The 22,660-nt window shown below is 54.2% G+C and overlaps 1 protein-coding gene across 5 annotated transcripts in view; it reads left to right on the top strand.

Moving 5' to 3' along the window:
- The window catches only part of LOC144945865 (E3 ubiquitin-protein ligase NEDD4-like), a 133,101-nt gene that overhangs the window by 72,334 nt on the left and 38,107 nt on the right, over window positions 1-22,660 (top strand). For all 5 annotated transcript variants that reach the window (XM_078874465.1, XM_078874464.1, XM_078874463.1 and 2 more), the window contains 4 exons: window positions 11,816-11,985; window positions 13,250-13,373; window positions 16,046-16,210; window positions 17,445-17,513. In XM_078874465.1, the coding sequence (XP_078730591.1) occupies window positions 11,816-11,985; window positions 13,250-13,373; window positions 16,046-16,210; window positions 17,445-17,513 (528 nt within the window). The remainder of the gene's footprint in view (window positions 1-11,815; window positions 11,986-13,249; window positions 13,374-16,045; window positions 16,211-17,444; window positions 17,514-22,660) is intronic.

Below are 22,660 nucleotides of genomic sequence, written 5' to 3'. Positions count from 1 at the left end.
CACTCACTCCCAGCAAACACTCACTCCCAGCAAACACTCACTCCCAGTAAACACTCACTCCCAGCAAACACTCACTCCCAGCAAACACTCACTCCCAGCAAACACTCACTCCCAGTAAACACTCACTCCCAGCAAACACTCACTCCCAGCAAACACTCACTCCCAGCAAACACTCACTCCCAGCAAACACTCACTCCCAGCAAACACTCACTCCCAGCAAACACTCACTCCCAGCAAACACTCACTCCCAGCAAACACTCACTCCCAGCAAACACTCGCTCCCAGAAAACACTCACTCCCAGCAAACACTCACTCCCAGCAAACACTCACTCCCAGCAAACACTCCCTCCCAGCAAACACTCGCACTCAGCAAACACTCGCACCCAGCAAACACTCACTCCCAGCAAACACTCGCTCCCAGCAAACACTCGCACTCAGCAAACACTCACTCCCAGCAAACACTCACTCCCAGCAAACACTCACTCCCAGCAAACACTCGCACTCAGCAAACACTCACTCCCAGCAAACACTCGCTCCCAGCAAACACTCACTCCCAGCAAACATTCACTCCCAGCAAACACTCGCTCCCAGCAAACACTCACTCCCAGAAAACACTTGCACCCAGCAAACACTCGCACTCAGCAAACACTCACTCCCAGCAAACACTCACTCCCAGTAAACACTCACTCCCAGCAAACACTCGCACTCAGCAAACACTCACTCCCAGCAAACACTCACTCCCAGCAAACACTCGCACTCAGCAAACACTCACTCCCAGCAAACACTCGCACTCAGCAAACACTCACTCCCAGCAAACACTCACTCCCAGCAAACACTCACTCCCAGCAAACACTCGCACCCAGCAAACACTCACTCCCAGCAAACACTCGCTCCCAGCAAACACTCACTCCCAGCAAACACTCACTCCCAGCAAACACTCACTCCCAGCAAACACTCACTCCCAGCAAACACTCACTCCCAGCAAACACTCACTCCCAGCAAACACTCACTCACAGCAAACACTCACACCCAGCAAACACTCACTCCCAGCAAACACTCACTCCCAGCAAAAACTCACACCCAGCACAACATCAAACATTCACACCCAGCAAACACTCGCACCCAGCAAACACTCACTCCCAGAAAACACTCACACCCAGCACAACATCAAACACTCACACCCAGCAAACACTCGCACCCAGCACCCTAATCACCAGCACCCAGCAAACACTCGCACCCAGTACCCATCAAACACTCGCACCCAGCAAACACTCACTCCCAGCAAACACTCACTCCCAGCAAACACTCACACCCAGCAAACACTCGCACCCAGCAAACACTCACTCCCAGCAAACACTCACACCCAGCACCCAGAAAACACTCACACCCAGCAAACACTCACTCCCAGCAAACACTCACACCCAGCACCCAGCAAACACTCACACCCAGCAAACACTCACTCCCAGCAAACACTCGCACCCAGCAAACACTTGCACCCAGCAAACACTCACTCCCAGCAAACACTCACTCCCAGCAAACACTCGCACCCAGCAAACACTCACACCCAGCAAACACTCACACCCAGCAAACACTCGCACCCAGCAAACACTCGCACCCAGCAAACACTCACTCCCAGCAAACACTCACTCCCAGCAAACACTCGCACCCAGCAAACACTCGCACCCAGCAAACACTCACTCCCAGCAAACACTCACTCCCAGCAAACACTCGCACCCAGCAAACACTCGCACCCAGCAAACACTCACTCCCAGCAAACACTCACTCCCAGCAAACACTCACTCACTGCAAACACTCACTCCCAGCAAACACTCGCTCCCAGCAAACACTCACACCCAGCACCCAGCAAACACTCACTCCCAGCAAACACCCAGCACCCAGTAAACACTCACTCCCAGCAAACACTCACTCCCAGCAAACACTCACTCCCAGCAAACACTCGCACCCAGCAAACACTCGCACCCAGCAAACACTCACTCCCAGCAAACACTCACTCCCAGCAAACACTCGCACCCAGCAAACACTCGCACCCAGCAAACACTCACTCCCAGCAAACACTCACTCCCAGCATACACTCACTCCCAGCAAACACTCACTCCCAGAAAACACTCACTCCCAGCAAACACTCGCTCCCAGCAAACACTCACTCCCAGCAAACACTCACACCCAGCAAACACTCACACCCAGCACCCAGCAAACACTCACTCCCAGCAAACACTCGCTCCCAGCAAACACTCACTCCCAGCAAACACTCACACCCAGCACCCAGCAAACACTCACTCCCAGCAAACACTCACTCCCAGCAAACACTCGCACCCAGCAAACACTCACTCCCAGCAAACGCTCACACCCAGCAAACACTCACACCCAGCACCCAGCAAACACTCACTCCCAGCAAACACTCACTCCCAGCAAACACTCACTCCCAGCAAACACTCACTCCCAGCAAACACTCACTCCCAGCAAACACTCACACCCAGCAAACACTCACACCCAGCACCCAGCAAACACTCACTCCCAGCAAACACTCACTCCCAGCAAACACTCACACCCAGCAAACACTCACACCCAGCACCCAGCAAACACTCACTCCCAGCAAACACTCACTCCCAGCAAACACTCACTCCCAGCAAACACTCACACCCAGCACCCAGCAAACACTCACTGCCAGCAAACACTCACTCCCAGCAAACACTCACTCCCAGCAAACACTCACTCCCAGCAAACACTCGCACCCAGCAAACACTCACTCCCAGCAAACGCTCACACCCAGCAAACACTCACACCCAGCACCCAGCAAACACTCACTCCCAGCAAACACTCACTCCCAGAAAACACTCACTCCCAGCAAACACTCACTCCCAGCAAACACTCACTCCCAGCAAACACTCACTCCCAGCAAACACTCGCACCCAGCAAACACTCACTCCCAGCAAACGCTCACACCCAGCAAACACTCACACCCAGCACCCAGCAAACACTCACTCCCAGCAAACACTCACTCCCAGCAAACACTCACTCCCAGCAAACACTCACACCCAGCAAACACTCACACCCAGCACCCAGCAAACACTCACTCCCAGCAAACACTCACTCCCAGCAAACACTCACTCCCAGCAAACACTCACTCCCAGCAAACACTCACACCCAGCAAACACTCACACCCAGCACCCAGCAAACACTCACTCCCAGCAAACACTCACACCCAGCAAACACTCACACCCAGCACCCAGCAAACACTCACTCCCAGCAAACACTCACTCCCAGCAAACACTCACTCCCAGCAAACACTCACACCCAGCACCCAGCAAACACTCACTCCCAGCAAACACTCACTCCCAGCAAACACTCACTCCCAGCAAACACTCACACCCAGCACCCAGCAAACACTCACTCCCAGCAAACACTCACTCCCAGCAAACACTCGCACCCAGCAAACACTCACTCCCAGCAAACGCTCACACCCAGCAACACTCACACCCAGCACCCAGCAAACACTCACTCCCAGCAAACACTCACTCCCAGCAAACACTCACTCCCAGCAAACACTCACACCCAGCAAACACTCACACCCAGCACCCAGCAAACACTCACTCCCAGCAAACACTCACTCAGAGCAAACACTCACTCCCAGCAAACACTCACTCCCAGCAAACACTCACACCCAGCACCCAGCAAACACTCACTCCCAGCAAACACTCACTCCCAGCAAACACTCACACCCAGCAAACACTCACACCCAGCACCCAGCAAACACTCACTCCCAGCAAACACTCACTCCCAGCAAACACTCACTCCCAGCAAACACTCGCTCCCAGCAAACACTCACACCCAGCACCCAGCAAACACTCACTCCCAGCAAACACTCACTCCCAGTAAACACTCACTCCCAGCAAACACTCGCACTCAGCAAACACTCACTCCCAGCAAACACTCACTCCCAGCAAACACTCGCACTCAGCAAACACTCACTCCCAGCAAACACTCGCACTCAGCAAACACTCACTCCCAGCAAACACTCACTCCCAGCAAACACTCACTCCCAGCAAACACTCGCACCCAGCAAACACTCACTCCCAGCAAACACTCGCTCCCAGCAAACACTCACTCCCAGCAAACACTCACTCCCAGCAAACACTCACTCCCAGCAAACACTCACTCCCAGCAAACACTCACTCCCAGCAAACACTCACTCCCAGCAAACACTCGCACTCAGCAAACACTCACACCCAGCAAACACTCACTCCCAGCAAACACTCACTCCCAGCAAACACTCACTCCCAGCAAACACTCACTCCCAGCAAACACTCACTCCCAGCAAACACTCACTCACAGCAAACACTCACACCCAGCAAACACTCTCTCCCAGCAAACACTCACTCCCAGCAAAAACTCACACCCAGCACAACATCAAACATTCACACCCAGCAAACACTCGCACCCAGCAAACACTCACTCCCAGCAAACACTCACACCCAGCACAACATCAAACACTCACACCCAGCAAACACTCGCACCCAGCACCCTAATCACCAGCACCCAGCAAACACTCGCACCCAGTACCCATCAAACACTCGCACCCAGCAAACACTCACTCCCAGCAAACACTCACTCCCAGCAAACACTCACACCCAGCAAACACTCGCACCCAGCAAACACTCACTCCCAGCAAACACTCACACCCAGCACCCAGAAAACACTCACACCCAGCAAACACTCACTCCCAGCAAACACTCACACCCAGCACCCAGCAAACACTCACACCCAGCAAACACTCACTCCCAGCAAACACTCGCACCCAGCAAACACTTGCACCCAGCAAACACTCACTCCCAGCAAACACTCACTCCCAGCAAACACTCGCACCCAGCAAACACTCACACCCAGCAAACACTCACACCCAGCAAACACTCGCACCCAGCAAACACTCGCACCCAGCAAACACTCACTCCCAGCAAACACTCACTCCCAGCAAACACTCGCACCCAGCAAACACTCGCACCCAGCAAACACTCACTCCCAGCAAACACTCACTCCCAGCAAACACTCGCACCCAGCAAACACTCGCACCCAGCAAACACTCACTCCCAGCAAACACTCACTCCCAGCAAACACTCACTCACTGCAAACACTCACTCCCAGCAAACACTCGCTCCCAGCAAACACTCACACCCAGCACCCAGCAAACACTCACTCCCAGCAAACACCCAGCACCCAGTAAACACTCACTCCCAGCAAACACCCAGCACCCAGTAAACACTCACTCCCAGCAAACACTCACTCCCAGCAAACACTCACTCCCAGCAAACACTCGCACCCAGCAAACACTCGCACCCAGCAAACACTCACTCCCAGCAAACACTCACTCCCAGCAAACACTCGCACCCAGCAAACACTCGCACCCAGCAAACACTCACTCCCAGCAAACACTCACTCCCAGCAAACACTCACTCCCAGCATACACTCACTCCCAGCAAACACTCACTCCCAGCAAACACTCACTCCCAGCAAACACTCGCTCCCAGCAAACACTCACTCCCAGCAAACACTCGCTCCCAGCAAACACTCACACCCAGCAAACACTCACACCCAGCACCCAGCAAACACTCACTCCCAGCAAACACTCGCACCCAGCAAACACTCACTCCCAGCAAACGCTCACACCCAGCAAACACTCACACCCAGCACCCAGCAAACACTCACTCCCAGCAAACACTCACTCCCAGCAAACACTCACTCCCAGCAAACACTCACTCCCAGCAAACACTCACTCCCAGCAAACACTCACTCCCAGCAAACACTCACACCCAGCACCCAGAAAACACTCACACCCAGCAAACACTCACTCCCAGCAAACACTCACACCCAGCACCCAGCAAACACTCACACCCAGCAAACACTCACTCCCAGCAAACACTCGCACCCAGCAAACACTTGCACCCAGCAAACACTCACTCCCAGCAAACACTCACTCCCAGCAAACACTCGCACCCAGCAAACACTCACACCCAGCAAACACTCACACCCAGCAAACACTCGCACCCAGCAAACACTCGCACCCAGCAAACACTCACTCCCAGCAAACACTCACTCCCAGCAAACACTCGCACCCAGCAAACACTCGCACCCAGCAAACACTCACTCCCAGCAAACACTCACTCCCAGCAAACACTCGCACCCAGCAAACACTCGCACCCAGCAAACACTCACTCCCAGCAAACACTCACTCCCAGCAAACACTCACTCACTGCAAACACTCACTCCCAGCAAACACTCGCTCCCAGCAAACACTCACACCCAGCACCCAGCAAACACTCACTCCCAGCAAACACCCAGCACCCAGTAAACACTCACTCCCAGCAAACACCCAGCACCCAGTAAACACTCACTCCCAGCAAACACTCACTCCCAGCAAACACTCACTCCCAGCAAACACTCGCACCCAGCAAACACTCGCACCCAGCAAACACTCACTCCCAGCAAACACTCACTCCCAGCAAACACTCGCACCCAGCAAACACTCGCACCCAGCAAACACTCACTCCCAGCAAACACTCACTCCCAGCAAACACTCACTCCCAGCATACACTCACTCCCAGCAAACACTCACTCCCAGCAAACACTCACTCCCAGCAAACACTCGCTCCCGGCAAACACTCACTCCCAGCAAACACTCGCTCCCAGCAAACACTCACACCCAGCAAACACTCACACCCAGCACCCAGCAAACACTCACTCCCAGCAAACACTCGCACCCAGCAAACACTCACTCCCAGCAAACGCTCACACCCAGCAAACACTCACACCCAGCACCCAGCAAACACTCACTCCCAGCAAACACTCACTCCCAGCAAACACTCACTCCCAGCAAACACTCACTCCCAGCAAACACTCACTCCCAGCAAACACTCACACCCAGCAAACACTCACACCCAGCACCCAGCAAACACTCACTCCCAGCAAACACTCACTCCCAGCAAACACTCACTCCCAGCAAACACTCACTCCCAGCAAACACTCACTCCCAGCAAACACTCACTCCCAGCAAACACTCACTCCCAGCAAACACTCACTCCCAGCAAACACTCGCACTCAGCAAACACTCACACCCAGCAAACACTCACTCCCAGCAAACACTCACTCCCAGCAAACACTCACTCCCAGCAAACACTCACTCCCAGCAAACACTCACTCCCAGCAAACACTCACTCACAGCAAACACTCACACCCAGCAAACACTCACTCCCAGCAAACACTCACTCCCAGCAAAAACTCACACCCAGCACAACATCAAACATTCACACCCAGCAAACACTCGCACCCAGCAAACACTCACTCCCAGCAAGCACTCACACCCAGCACAACATCAAACACTCACACCCAGCAAACACTCGCACCCAGCACCCTAATCACCAGCACCCAGCAAACACTCGCACCCAGTACCCATCAAACACTCGCACCCAGCAAACACTCACTCCCAGCAAACACTCACTCCCAGCAAACACTCACACCCAGCAAACACTCGCACCCAGCAAACACTCACTCCCAGCAAACACTCACACCCAGCACCCAGAAAACACTCACACCCAGCAAACACTCACTCCCAGCAAACACTCACACCCAGCACCCAGCAAACAATCACACCCAGCAAACACTCACTCCCAGCAAACACTCACACCCAGCAAACACTTGCATCCAGCAAACACTCACTCCCAGCAAACACTCACTCCCAGCAAACACTCGCACCCAGCAAACACTCACACCCAGCAAACACTCACACCCAGCAAACACTCGCACCCAGCAAACACTCGCACCCAGCAAACACTCACTCCCAGCAAACACTCACTCCCAGCAAACACTCGCACCCAGCAAACACTCGCACCCAGCAAACACTCACTCCCAGCAAACACTCACTCCCAGCAAACACTCGCACCCAGCAAACACTCGCACCCAGCAAACACTCACTCCCAGCAAACACTCACTCCCAGCAAACACTCACTCACTGCAAACACTCACTCCCAGCAAACACTCGCTCCCAGCAAACACTCACACCCAGCACCCAGCAAACACTCACTCCCAGCAAACACCCAGCACCCAGTAAACACTCACTCCCAGCAAACACCCAGCACCCAGTAAACACTCACTCCCAGCAAACACTCACTCCCAGCAAACACTCACTCCCAGCAAACACTCGCACCCAGCAAACACTCGCACCCAGCAAACACTCACTCCCAGCAAACACTCACTCCCAGCAAACACTCGCACCCAGCAAACACTCGCACCCAGCAAACACTCACTCCCAGCAAACACTCACTCCCAGCATTCACTCACTCCCAGCAAACACTCACTCCCAGCAAACACTCACTCCCAGAAAACACTCGCTCCCAGCAAACACTCACTCCCAGCAAACACTCACTCCCAGCAAACACTCACACCCAGCAAACACTCACACCCAGCACCCAGCAAACACTCACTCCCAGCAAACACTCGCTCCCAGCAAACACTCACTCCCAGCAAACACTCACACCCAGCACCCAGCAAACACTCACTCCCAGCAAACACTCACTCCCAGCAAACACTCGCACCCAGCAAACACTCACTCCCAGCAAACGCTCACACCCAGCAAACACTCACACCCAGCACCCAGCAAACACTCACTCCCAGCAAACACTCACTCCCAGCAAACACTCACTCCCAGCAAACACTCACTACCAGCAAACACTCACTCCCAGCAAACACTCACACCCAGCAAACACTCACACCCAGCACCCAGCAAACACTCACTCCCAGCAAACACTCACTCCCAGCAAACACTCACACCCAGCAAACACTCACACCCAGCACCCAGCAAACACTCACTCCCAGCAAACACTCACTCCCAGCAAACACTCACTCCCAGCAAACACTCACACCCAGCACCCAGCAAACACTCACTCCCAGCAAACACTCACTCCCAGCAAACACTCACTCCCAGCAAACACTCACTCCCAGCAAACACTCACACCCAGCACCCAGCAAACACTCACTCCCAGCAAACACTCACTCCCAGCAAACACTCGCACCCAGCAAACACTCACTCCCAGCAAACGCTCACACCCAGCAAACACTCACACCCAGCACCCAGCAAACACTCACTCCCAGAAAACACTCACTCCCAGAAAACACTCACTCCCAGCAAACACTCACTCCCAGCAAACACTCACTCCCAGCAAACACTCACTCCCAGCAAACACTCGCACCCAGCAAACACTCACTCCCAGCAAACGCTCACACCCAGCAAACACTCACACCCAGCACCCAGCAAACACTCACTCCCAGCAAACACTCACTCCCAGCAAACACTCACTCCCAGCAAACACTCACACCCAGCAAACACTCACACCCAGCACCCAGCAAACACTCACTCCCAGCAAACACTCACTCCCAGCAAACACTCACTCCCAGCAAACACTCACTCCCAGCAAACACTCACACCCAGCAAACACTCACACCCAGCACCCAGCAAACACTCACTCCCAGCAAACACTCACTCCCAGCAAACACTCACACCCAGCAAACACTCACACCCAGCACCCAGCAAACACTCACTCCCAGCAAACACTCACTCCCAGCAAACACTCACTCCCAGCAAACACTCACACCCAGCACCCAGCAAACACTCACTCCCAGCAAACACTCACTCCCAGCAAACACTCACTCCCAGCAAACACTCACACCCAGCACCCAGCAAACACTCACTCCCAGCAAACACTCACTCCCAGCAAACACTCGCACCCAGCAAACAATCACTCCCAGCAAACGCTCACACCCAGCAAACACTCACACCCAGCACCCAGCAAACACTCACTCCCAGCAAACACTCACTCCCAGCAAACACTCACACCCAGCAAACACTCACACCCAGCACCCAGCAAACACTCAATCCCAGCAAACACTCACTCCCAGCAAACACTCACTCCCAGCAAACACTCACTCCCAGCAAACACTCACACCCAGCACCCAGCAAACACTCACTCCCAGCAAACACTCACTCCCAGCAAACACTCACACCCAGCAAACACTCACACCCAGCACCCAGCAAACACTCACTCCCAGCAAACACTCACTCCCAGCAAACACTCACTCCCAGCAAACACTCGCTCCCAGCAAACACTCACACCCAGCACCCAGCAAACACTCACTCCCAGCAAACACTCACTCCCAGCAAACACTCACTCCCAGCAAACACTCACACCCAGCAAACACTCACACCCAGCAAACACTCACTCCCAGCAAACACTCACTCCCAGCAAACACTCACACCCAGCAAACACTCACACCCAGCAAACACTCACACCCAGCAAACACTCACTCCCAGCAAACACTCACTCCCAGCAAACACTCACACCCAGCAAACACTCACTCCCAGCAAACACTCACTCCCAGCAAACACTCACTCCCAGCAAACACTCACTCCCAGCAAACACTCACACCCAGAAAACACTCACACCCAGCAAACACTCACTCCCAGCAAACACTCACTCCCAGCAAACACTCACACCCAGCACCCAGCAAACACTCACTCCCAGCAAACACTCACTCCCAGCAAACACTCACTCCCAGCAAACACTCACACCCAGCACCCAGCAAACACTCACTCCCAGCAAACACTCACTCCCAGCAAACACTCACTCCCAGCAAACACTCACACCCAGCACCCAGCAAACACTCACTCCCAGCAAACACTCACTCCCAGCAAACACTCACTCCCAGCAAACACTCACACCCAGCACCCAGCAAACACTCACTCCCAGCAAACACTCACTCCCAGCAAACACTCACACCCAGCAAACACTCACACCCAGCACCCAGCAAACACTCACACCCAGCAAACACTCACACCCAGCAAACACTCACACCCAGCACCCAGCAAACACTCACACCCAGCACCCAGCAAACACTCACACCCAGCACCCTAATCGCCAGCACCCAGCAGCCAGCACCCTAACAGCGCCGGCGCGCTTGGTTTTGACAGAATTCCCTGCGACCGCATGAAGGGCGTTATTTTGATCAAAGCGAGATTTTAGCGACTAAAATTGTTTGCCGACAAAGCGTCGTTGGACGCTTTAAGTCGGAGTCGGGGCTGCGAGTGGACGGAAGGTCAAGCAGGCGCGACGATGAGCATGACTGCCACCCCCCCTGGCTCAGGATAGCTTCACAAGGTCCCCCCCCTCACCAACTGGGACTCGCTCGAAGCCCCGCAAGTTGCCGTCGATTCGACTCCGACTGAAATGCAAACCACTATAATAGAGGTTTTTTTTGGATCGCATGAATATATAAATGTGTCGTTAAACCTGACACAGCCGACTAGTAAGGGTTTTCACGTAAATAGAACGTGGCCAATTCGTCACGAGTACAGCACTAGTGTGTAGTGTATAGTGTAGTGTATAGTGTAGTGTTTAGTAGTGTATAGTGTAGTGTATAGTAGTGTATAGTAGTGTAGTGTATAGTAGTGTAGTGTATAGTGTAGTGTATAGTGTAGTGTATAGTGTGGTGTATAGTGTAGTGTATAGGGTAGTGTAGTGTATAGTGTAGGATACTAGTACAGCACACCGCTTGTGTGTTGGAGAGGCAAGCCACGACATTTACAATCTGAGTACGACGTTTCGGGTGGTGGTGGGTTTCAACGACACATTCATATATTTACGCGATCTGACCCAAAAAAAACCCCTCTATCATGAATGATATTGGTCGCGAAAGCCTGCTGCTACTACTACGCGTCTCGTAATCCGTCGACGCGCCCCCCGCCCCCACGCAGCCCGGCTGGGAGGTGGTGGATTCGATGGAGGGCGGCGTGAGCCAGCGGCCGAGTCAGCAGCAGCAGCCGGCCTTGCCGCCCGACTGGGAGGAGAGGCAGGACAACCTGGGCCGCACCTACTACGTGAACCACAAGAACCGCAGCACCCAGTGGCACCGGCCCACCGTCTTGTGAGTCTACCACCCCCCCCCCCCCTTTACCCCCCTCGCCCCTACCTCCCGCATTGGTTAGGAGAGGGTGGCTAGGAGATGTTGACTACCTCGCTTCGTGTGCAGGCGGTCGTGGGTTCGAACCCGACCCTGACGCCTGTGTATTTGGAGTTTGAGTGTTTTCTCTGCACGTGGTCGCGTGGATTTTTCTCCGGGTCCTCTGGTTTTTAGAATCAACATCATGCGTTTAGAGTAGTCGACTGCAATACATTTCCACTACCTCGTCTGGGTATACAGGAGACCCACAAAGACAAACATCCCCCTTGTGCCCACCCCGTGGTCGATTTCTCCCTCCACATTCAGAGTCAACACGCCTTCAGAGTATTTGGCTTCTGCTATACATTTCTACGTGATAAGCCACTTCGTTGAGCTATCATTTGTGGCAAGGTCGATTATTTAAAAAAAAGCTATATAGCTCAATGGGCCTTACGTGGTAAAAGAAAAGGTTTAGCTTTAGTTTAGAGCAGTGATTCTTAACCTTGAATGCAGCCTTGCACCCCTTTGGTTCCCAATCGTTAACAAATACACCGGTTTGATGAAACAAGGAAGTTGTACTTACGTGCCCCGTGCTTAATTTGTCCTTCGATGATTTACCTTCTAAACAAATCTGGCCACGTCTCGCACCCCCAGAAAGGGCATCTCGCACCCCCGGCTGGTGCGTGTACCCCAGGTTAAGAACCGCCGGTTTATAGGATGGGGGAGCGTGGGGGAGGTAGGGGAGTAGGGGAGTAGGGGGGTAGGGGGGTAGGGGAGTAGGCACCCCTAGCCCTCTCCTGACCGTCGCCCACGGGTGTGGGGAGTTCACCAACCCTAGTCCCGTGAGACCAGGGCAGACGTTTCACTTGTCGGGGAACCACCCGCGGGGTCACGGGGTCATGGACTGTCACCCGATTAGCACGGTTGGCTACTTACGGTGCGAGAGAAGTTGAACATACATACGTACAAAACTTCGGCGGCTCCCAAATGTGTTCATGTGGCCAACAGCACCGGGTTATGGGGTAACCGTGTGAGATGAGCGGGGCTGTTGAATAGTTCGCTCTCGTTCGCCGTATGAATAAAGTTTTGCGACCATCGGTAGTCGCTGTTTCTGCTCCGGGCTCATGGACGCCCTCAACGCCGCGATCGTGGCTAAGGCCCGGTGGAGGCGGCCATGGAGGAGGCGTTGTTGCAGGCGACGACGATGGCGCTGTCAACGGTGGTGTCGCCCGTCCGTGCGTTGGTGCAGGGACCCCGTGGAGGACGTGCAGGCGACGGAGGAGCGCAGCGACCAGCAGGCGCAGACCGTGTTCTGCTCGCGGAGACAGATCACCGAGGACTCAGACTCCGGCGACGTGCGCGACTCCGCCGACGTACGTCGCTTCCTGCGTACACGGATAAGGGCGGTTTGACCGGCCACGGGGTCACGAGGTCACTGGGGTCACGGGGTCACTGGGGTCATGGGGTCGCGAAGTTAGGCAGACAGGGAGGTCAGAGGAGGCAGGACGACAATGAGTTCACAATGTCAGGAGGATACAGGGAAGGATGAGGATGAATATTTGCAGCCAAGAGAACATCTTCAATTCATCCCAGTTTAATGATATATGATCCTTACGGTGGTACCCCGGGGTACCAAATAATACAAAATGGCGGAGGCAATTAAATATGTTATTTCTGTAGCACTATTTTTTCCAGGGGTGTACTTAACTCCGCGACTGGGGTACCAATCAATCCGAAATCAGTGCCACTCCACGATGTCGAAACACAGCGAGGACGATTGCGCTGAAACCCTGAACGCTCGCGGTACGCACCTTGGTGGTGCATCGTGTACAGCTCGTCGAGACGAGTCGATTGCCACATCGTCGACCATCAAAAGACTAAAAATGACTGCATCACGGACATTATGTGAGAGCCGGGATACTATGGTACCCCGGGGTACCGCAATAAGGTTCATATACCGGTTTCTCTCGCTTTATGCCGGTTTGGGTTTGTGCGATTTCGCACTGTGTATATATATATGGGGCCATCATACGTCAACCTAAAATTCACTATGATAATTGTGCGGCTTTTGAAGTCACTCGGCTGCGGCTACGCGGTGGGACGCACGACAACATCTCGCGCCGTGCTGCGTACGCTACTCGGCAGGCAGCTGTCTCGTGCGGCTTCGCTTTCTTGCAGCGCATGTACCGCGTGCAGCGAGGGAGACCCGTGTAGTATTTACACCCTGGTTTTGCTGGCACAGTGACAAACGGCACGACAGTTGAGAGTGGCGGGTCACAGAGGTCGCAAACGGGTTTTGATTCCGTACCCGTACCCGGCCGCACCAGGGTCACAAACGGGCACCCGTACCCGTACCCGGCCGGGTACGGGTAGCCGGGTATCGGGTAGGGTACGGGTATCGGGTACCCGGTTGCCACCTCTGGCGGGTCAGCTTTTGAGGTTCACATGAACTGGGCTTTGTTGAACGCTAACTGGTGGTAACCGTTTTCGGAATTGACCACCGGTTCCGAAGGTCCCAGAACCGGTAAAGCGATTTCTGAGGGCAAATGTCCTGGGGTGAAATTGAAATGCGCCGGTGCCGCCGTGCGAAATGCCTGCTCACGCCACTGCGTCGAAAGACGTGGGAGTCACCCGCACTTTGACCCCGCCACACCGCAGCCTGCCGACCGGCTTACCGCGGCGAACCCGCTTATTTGCCGCTGGGCGGACGGAGGCGATGAACAAACTGGCGCCGTTGGTTTTCACTGCCGCGCCGAGGAGGTGGAATCGAAACGCCGTCTTCCGTGCCGGCGTGTTGCTAACCGTTACGACCACGGCAGCGCCCTTCGTCGCTGCTCGGTTATGAGGGCAAAGCTGTTGTGTTTATTGCCGGGCGTTTTACACGCTCGACATACCGTTGTTTTACCTTTCCTTGAAAGCAGTTACCGGTCATATAAATGCAAATATTTTAATAAACCTCGCAAGAACACAAGGATGCAGGGTGGAATGAGTCTTGACTATTTGGCAGCTGAGGCATCTTCAATCGCGCCAAGTTTATTTACTCAGTTAGATTTACTTCACTTGCTGTTGCCGGTACAATCACAGCAATATACAAGACGAGCGGGGTGGTCAACACAGGCTACGGATTTATACAACGCGTCACGTCACGGTGGCCGGCATGTTCAACGCCGGTGCGTTACAGAGCACAGGGAGAGAGGACTCGGGGCGGAGATCATCGCGGCTTGCGCAAGCAATCATGGCATTGCATTTTTTTTTTATACAACTACCCACCACCCCTCAGCATTTCTTGAAGAAGTGCATTGTGGCCCTCTTGCCTGGAGGTGACTGACTGGCAGTAAATGTGACCGACTGGCAGCATCACTGGTGCAGAGATAGAAAAAGGGAGACAGATTTCTTCCTTATCAGCTGCAGTATAGTCACCAAATGCTCACCGCTGCAACGCACTATTTCAGGAACTGCTGACGGGTTTTGCACAATGCACAACTTCTGAGTGTGTTTTTTTACACGTTTCCCATTGTTGTTTGAAACTCGTGGCTTTGAACACCTGCGCTATATTTCTGTGATGACGTTGGGGGGTTTGTCCCCATATTTGACAGGTGTGTGTGTGTGGCTTGCACCGAGTCTGGAAGAGTCCAGAAAAAGCAAAGATTAAACCCCGAGCCCTCCCTAGGCCTCCGTGGGTAGCGACAGAACCCTCCCGTGACGGTTTTTCACGGTGGCTGTTGCTGTGCGGCTGTCTGATGCGTTTTCGGGTCGCGCCGCTCGTTGGTTGATGCCCGACGTTTCGCCCCACGTTCTGAGAGCTACTTCGGGATTCGGGGGCATTTTTTGGGGCACGTGCAGCGAAACGTCCGGCGTTGTGCCCGAGCGGCGCGCGGTACAACCCAAAAACGCCACCCGAGCGACGTGAAATCTGTCTGGCGGTTGTGCGGACGGACCCGACCCCGCTCACTTTAGACATTTTTACGATGCCTCTTCAGTTCCACCGATGTCCTTTTATTGGGCGTTCGTGCGCGCGCGCGTGTCCCTGCGTTCCTGCGTGCAGCTGACGTGGGAGATCATCGAGCCCGAGTCGGACCGCTCCCCGCGCTCCCCGCTGCCTCCGCCGCCGTCTCCCACCACCACCACCACCGACGGCGCTCGCCTGGTCTCGTCCGACGAGGCCGGCCTGAGGCCGCAGTCCCCCGCCGAGCGGACGACGCCCGCCACGGTGAGGCCGCCCGTCTCTCCGAACCTACTTGCCGCGCGCGCTCCGACCGCGACTCACCGACGCAGGCGCGTGGCTGCCCACTCCACCGCGTGAGCGTGAGGTCGCTACCCTTACGCGACCTCGCGGATTCGTGTTGGCGGTTAGAAATTTCACCGTGTCGGTCTTCAAAGCTGCCGGTCTCGTCGCCTTACTTTACGACCGGCGGGAAGGGGTGACGGCCGATAGGATGAGACGCACGACGGATCGCTGCCTCGTGACAGTCGATCGAATCGCTCGGTGGAGGGGGGGGGTGACATGGAGCCCCTTGTGGACAGCTCCCGGTGGGCTGCTCGTGTGTGGTGTGTGTCTTTGCATTGTGGGGAGCGCTACTGCAGTGGTTCGTGCCACTGCGCTATTAACTCGACGACCCCGGTTCGATTCCTGCTCACGGTCAACAGCAGTACGATTATCTGAAGCGTTCTTGTGCCTCCCCTAGGGCGACTCAGCCTCAAATGAGTACCTGGTGCGGTGTGTAGTAAACATCGCCACTCGGCAGACAAAGGCGGCCGGGCGTGGTGCTGGCCACCCACCCCCTCGTGTGCCGTGCCGACGTTGATAGGTGCTGGTCACGAATAGCATTTGCCCCAACAGCCTGTCAAGGCTATTAGGGGGATAATTGTCTTCTTTTTGTTTGTATTGCCAGTGGGGAGCACATGTCACAAGTGGTGCATATGCCACTCATCTCATTCAGTTAACTCGTGACATCAGGGTCTGTCCCCTGACCTCCTGCCTGCAAACCTTCGACGCGTCTCATCAACTCAAAGCGCACCTAGCCTGGCGCAAGCACCGTCATGACGTCACACCGCAGCTCAGTGTTCTTCACGCATTTTCAAAAGGGGGTGGTGGGGGTGGGGGGCACTTTCGCCGATAAGACCTCATCAGTGCGAGGGCCGCCACACATTTGAAACCGTTGTTGGGTTTGTGACAGCACGGTGTCGCGGGGGGGGGGGGGGGGTAGTGCTGTCACACCACCCGGGGTGTATTGTCGGGGGGCCGCACTAAAGGCCCCCAGGGCCCAACCAGCAGCCCGAGGGCCTTGCAATTCAGAATGCTGCCGTAGCTTCACGGCAGGCGCTGTGCTACGTTGCTGCGCTGCGCTGGGTTGCGTTGGGCTGGGCTGGGCTGCGTTGGGCTGGGCTGGGCTGCGCTGGGCTGGGCTGCGGGTGGTTTCAGCTCGGGTCGTTGTTCCCCGCAGGTGCTGGCTTCCAGGAGGGCGCGATCGGCGAGCGTCACCCTCTCTGAGCCGCAGCAGAACAACACGCTGGTGAGCGAGCTGGCACGCACGCTGCTGCTGCTGCTGCCCCCGCCCCGCACTCACCCACACTCGCCCTTCCCTCACCGCCCACCCAGGGTCAGACTAAGCTTTAGGGGGCCCGGGGCTGTTACTGTTTTGGGGAGGGCCCCCCTGGCCCCCCCCCCCCCCTCTTTGGATGTTTAGAGAATTTGGCTGCTATACATTTGCACTTAACAAACCACTTCGTCGCTTCTGAAAGAGAGCTACGTCGCTCGGTGAGCCTTACCTGGTAAAATAAAACAAATATATAGAAATTAACCAAATCCTTTCTTTTGGGACGTGAGCTTGAACTGTGAAATGTCACAGCAGTGTGCGAATGTGGTTATGAAACCACAGCGCTTGCCGAAACGGAGATGAGACGCAGACGGCACTGGGCCTTGCCTCGTAAAATAAAACGAGTTTTTAGGTTTCATATTCAAATCCTGCCCTGGGCTGTGTCACCACCACCCATGCCCGATGGCGCTCCACTGTTATTCCCCCCTGGGTTTGTTCACTTTTTTTTTTGTTTTTTAAATGTGATGACACACAAATAGCGAAGCTAAAGCAAATATTAAAAAAACTACGGTTCGTCTCGGCACATGACCGGCGGTAAAGCACACACAGACGTGCTCTGGCTGTAATGACCAAATGACACTTAGGGATTATCATCGAAGTGCTGCTTTAGCGTCGCTGCCCCGCAGGGCTCCTGCATTAATCCGGCCAAGCCAAACACTGGGCGCAGAAAGGTGGGGGGGGGGGACAACTGCAGAGGTGCGCGTGATGTTTGAATTGGAGTGTTCTATTGCTGCAGCGGTGGGAGGGGACGGGGTGGGGGGGGGTTTCTCATGTTGCCTTCCTGCTGTGCGGCCAATGGACTCTTGTCTGGTCGGGCAGACTGCTGCCGTCTGGAAGTAGCAGCTGTCTGAGCTAGCGGCCAGGGAGGAGGTGGGGCCCTGTAGCCACGGAGCTCGACGGTTTAGGGCTTAGCGCTCCACACCCTGGACACGCTTGCAGGCGTTCCACGTCAAGGGACTATCCGAGTAAAATAGAATAATGAATAACAACAACAAAACTTCGATTCAAAGCTTTCGTGACTGCAAGGATTCATGTTCTTGGTTCTTTCGGTAAAGTCACGTAGAAGGGAAATTATAAAATAATAAAAATAAAACATAATTTTTTTTAAAATTATGTGTTATTTGCATTATTTTATTATTTCCCTTCTACGCGACTTTACCGAAAGAACCAAGAAGAACAACAAAAAAGTGAGGGCTTATTTTCGTGCGGTTTCTTAACATTGGCGCTGTGCCCCAATCCGGCGGCGATTCGAGAACCCAGTAAAAAGGCGGTGTGCTGAGGGGGGGGGCACCGTCAAATGTGTGCAGTGGGGCAAGGGGGTGTGGTTGGTGGCACCCATATCCACAACCTCAGGGTGGAGGGGGAGGAGGGAAAGTCACCAGGACAGGCATTGGAATGGCATGCCACGTCCAGTACATAACTCGCTATGGCTATTAGTTACACAACTTGCAATCCAGAGGTTACCAGTTCAGTTCTATTAAACCATCTTTTTTTCTTATACCAGGTAAGGCCCAGTGAGCTATAGAGCTCTTTATCAGAGATGACCTGGCCACAAATGATGGCTCAACAAAGTGGCTTACCGTGTGCGAGATTTATAGCAGATAAATACTCTAAACGCGCGTTGGTTCTAAAATGTGCAGGGAAAAACCGGAGGACCCGGAGAAAAATCCATGCGACCACGGGGAGAACATGCAAACTCCAAATATACAGCAGCCAGCAGGTGTCAGGGTCGGGATGGAACCCAGGACCTCCTGTATACCAGGCGAGGTAGTTAACATCTCCTAGCCACCGTGGTGGTGATGATGAGAGAGAGACACGCAGACTCCAAATATACAGCAGACATCAGGGTCGGGATGAAACCCATGACCTCCTGTATACCAGGCGAGGTAGTTAACATCTCCTAGCCACAGTGGTGGTGATGATGAGAGAGAGACACGCCTACTCCAAATATACAGCAGGCATCAGGGTCGGGATGGAACCCATGACCTCCTGTATACCAGGCGAGGTAGTTAACATCTCCTAGCAACAGTGGAGCCTCAAAGCCAGACGGGAGGGGATCCTGTCAGATTGTTTCCTTGAGGGACGTGTCCGCTGAGAGATCTGGCCGAAGGAAGGCAGCTATGGCAAGTTGTGGTGTCATCAACAGCACTGGACACCCTCTTGAACCGGGCATTGAGTGCCCCTGGGAGCCACCCTGTGGGGTTGTCACTAAATGGGTGGGTTGGGGGGCATCTGAGATTCTGGGGGGCTCGTGTTGTTCAGGGCCTCACCCCCATCGACCCAATGAAATCAGCACTGGTTACAATAGTGTTGAGGTTCGCGGTTTGAATCCTGCAGGCTGCCCTGGTTAACGCTGCAGGTTTGCCAACCGTTGAACTGTCACGCTGTCACCATCGCGGTGGACGCGGGAGATCCCGTGACGTCATTCGAAGAAGAGTCGGCCATTGTGTGCTGGCGTCACGCTACAAATTTGGCCAAACTTAAAAATTTTAACTTTCCCGGATAAATAAACGTGGTCGTAATCATACTAATAACGATAACAACAGCGACAGAAATTAAAACAAACCCAAAAGAGAGAAAATAAGTTAAATAATAAATAAGCAGACAATACCCCTCCTAACCCTGTCACATGCTCTTCTGGATGGGATGTGAGTAGCAGATGGGATGTGTAAAAAAATACTTGTTTTTTTATTTTTTTTACATGGAACAGTTTGAACAGTTTATTTATAATTGCCCTGTGAGCTAAGAAGCTCTTGAATCGGGTTTCATAAAAAGAAATAAAAACAACGTTTGCAACAGGTCGCAATTGTTTTTCATAAATACAATAAATACAGCAATGAAAAAAGTCAACAAATATTTTTTTCCAAAATATATTACTTAATTATATATTAAACTAAAGTGAACATTAAGATTAGAGAAACATATTGCAAAATAGTGCCTCCAGAGTGAGGAGTAAGATTCGATAAAATACTGCAAAACGAGGAATAGCAACGCCTTTGATAAAATAGCGTCCGTGTGCAAACAACACATTTTCAAGTAACACCAATAACCATAACAATCACCATGACATTGCACACATCACAACAGAACAGGACACATAAACAGAATAATAATTATAAAAAAATGATGGAAGGTACAGCTTTTGGAAGAAGAGGCAAACTGTCTGCTTACTTGTCGCGCGAGAGACAGAGAGAGACAGAGGGGCACGGAGGAAGGGGGTTGTGGATGGCGTGGAAGCCGTGAAACGCTCAAAACCCCCCGTGGGCGTTCCTTGCTTCGCCCGTTTCCCGACGGGGGCGGCACTCAGTGGCCTGTGTCTCTGTTGGAGCGTGCCCCCCTTCCCCCCACAGCCCCCACCCACCCCAGTTGATTTTCTTTCCATGAACTAATTTCCACCCCACGGGTTGATGTTTTGTTCGGGCCGTCACGAGCGTATTCCAGCCGTGCCATTGCGGTTGTTCGCCGGTCGGGAGGCACCTCGCGGTGGCAGGTCAAAACCCCTCGACGGGTGCCGCTCGGCAGTTCGGGCCCGACGCACACCCTCGCCGCCGTGCGACCTCACGACCTCCCGACGACACGTTTGGGCAGTTTGTCCCCTGTGACCAGAGGTCGCAACCGGGTACCCGATACCCGTACCCTACCCGATACCCGGCTACCCGTACCCAGCCGGGTACGGGTACGGGTAGCCGTTTGCGACGCTGGTGCGGCCGGGTACGGGTAGGCCGTGAGTCACTGGTGAGTCACCGTTCGTCACTCATTTCTGGTAGGGTACGGGTACGGGTAGGGAACGGCTACCCGTACCCGGCCGGGTACCCATTTGCGACCCTGGTGCGGCCGGGTACGGGTAAGAAATCAAAACCCGTTTGCGACCTCTGCCTGTGACCCCGCGGCCTCTTGTGCCGTCAGCCGGCGCGCAAATGCGAAGGGCCGCGTCGCGACGGCTGTGCGCTCCGCTACTCCTGACGCAATTGTCTGGCTCAACCAGCCACCTCGATGTTAAATTGGGTCGTTGCTTTACATCAACATCAGCCACACGAAGAAGGATAAGACCGAGATCTATAGATTCGCACTGAGACCCGTAGCCTCACATAGAGACTCTTAGGCTCATACATGGAACATTATGAAGCACGCGTCATCACAGCGATACATTCCGCTACTCCTGTTACAATCATCTGGCTCAACAAAATTAGTTTTTGCTCTCCAACACAGCAGTGTTGCTGTACTAGTAACGAATTGGCACCTTCTATTTACGTGACAAACCTTACTAATTGGCTGTGTCGGGTGGTGTCGGGTTTAACGACACATTTATATATTTATGCGATCCAACCCAAAAAAAACCTCTTATAGTGGTGATTTAGTCGGCAGTTTGCATTTCAGTCGGAGTCGAGTCGACAGCAACTTGCGGGGCTTCGGGCGAGTCCCAGTCGGTGAGAGGGGGGACCTTGTGAAGCCACCGTGAGCCAGGGGGGGGGGCAGTCGTGCTCATCGTCGCGCCTGCTGACCTTCCGTCCACTCGCAGCCCCGACTCCGACTTAAAGCGTCCAACGACACTTTGTCGGCGAACAATTTTCGTCTCTAAAATCTCGCTTTGAACGAATTAACGCCCTTCATGAGGTCGCATTTGGAATTCTGGGTGGATAGAAGTGGGGAGGGGGGGGTGATATTGTAAGAGATGTGCCCGTCGTTTCAAACGTGGAGGGGTATAAACCTCGTGCAGAATCCTCCCGGTACTCTTTAACCCTGCACCGCCACCACCGCTTTCATCGTCGTCATCATCAGCGCCACCGTCACCACCGCCGGCGCCACCGCCGCCGCCAGCACCGTCACCACCACGGCCGCCGTCGCCGAGAGGAACCCCCACCTCGGCGGCGTGGGCGGTGGCTTCCCACAAGGGCTCGGGCTCGAAGCCCCGGCTATGAATAGCAACAAAACAGGCGGCTGACTCCAGTCAATGTTAAGTGGTTCGTGAATTTACATTCTTATAGCCGCCCGGCCCGGCCACCTACCCCGGCTCAACGCGGCTGTGCCCACCGCGCTTCGCCCCTCCGGCACCGGCTCACCCA

This window comes from Lampetra fluviatilis, chromosome 39 (assembly GCF_964198595.1).
Source record: "Lampetra fluviatilis chromosome 39, kcLamFluv1.1, whole genome shotgun sequence".
Classification (NCBI taxonomy): domain Eukaryota; kingdom Metazoa; phylum Chordata; class Hyperoartia; order Petromyzontiformes; family Petromyzontidae; genus Lampetra; species Lampetra fluviatilis.
The sequence above is the reverse complement of the archived record's forward strand: the minus strand, read 5'-3'. Positions and strand labels throughout refer to the sequence as shown.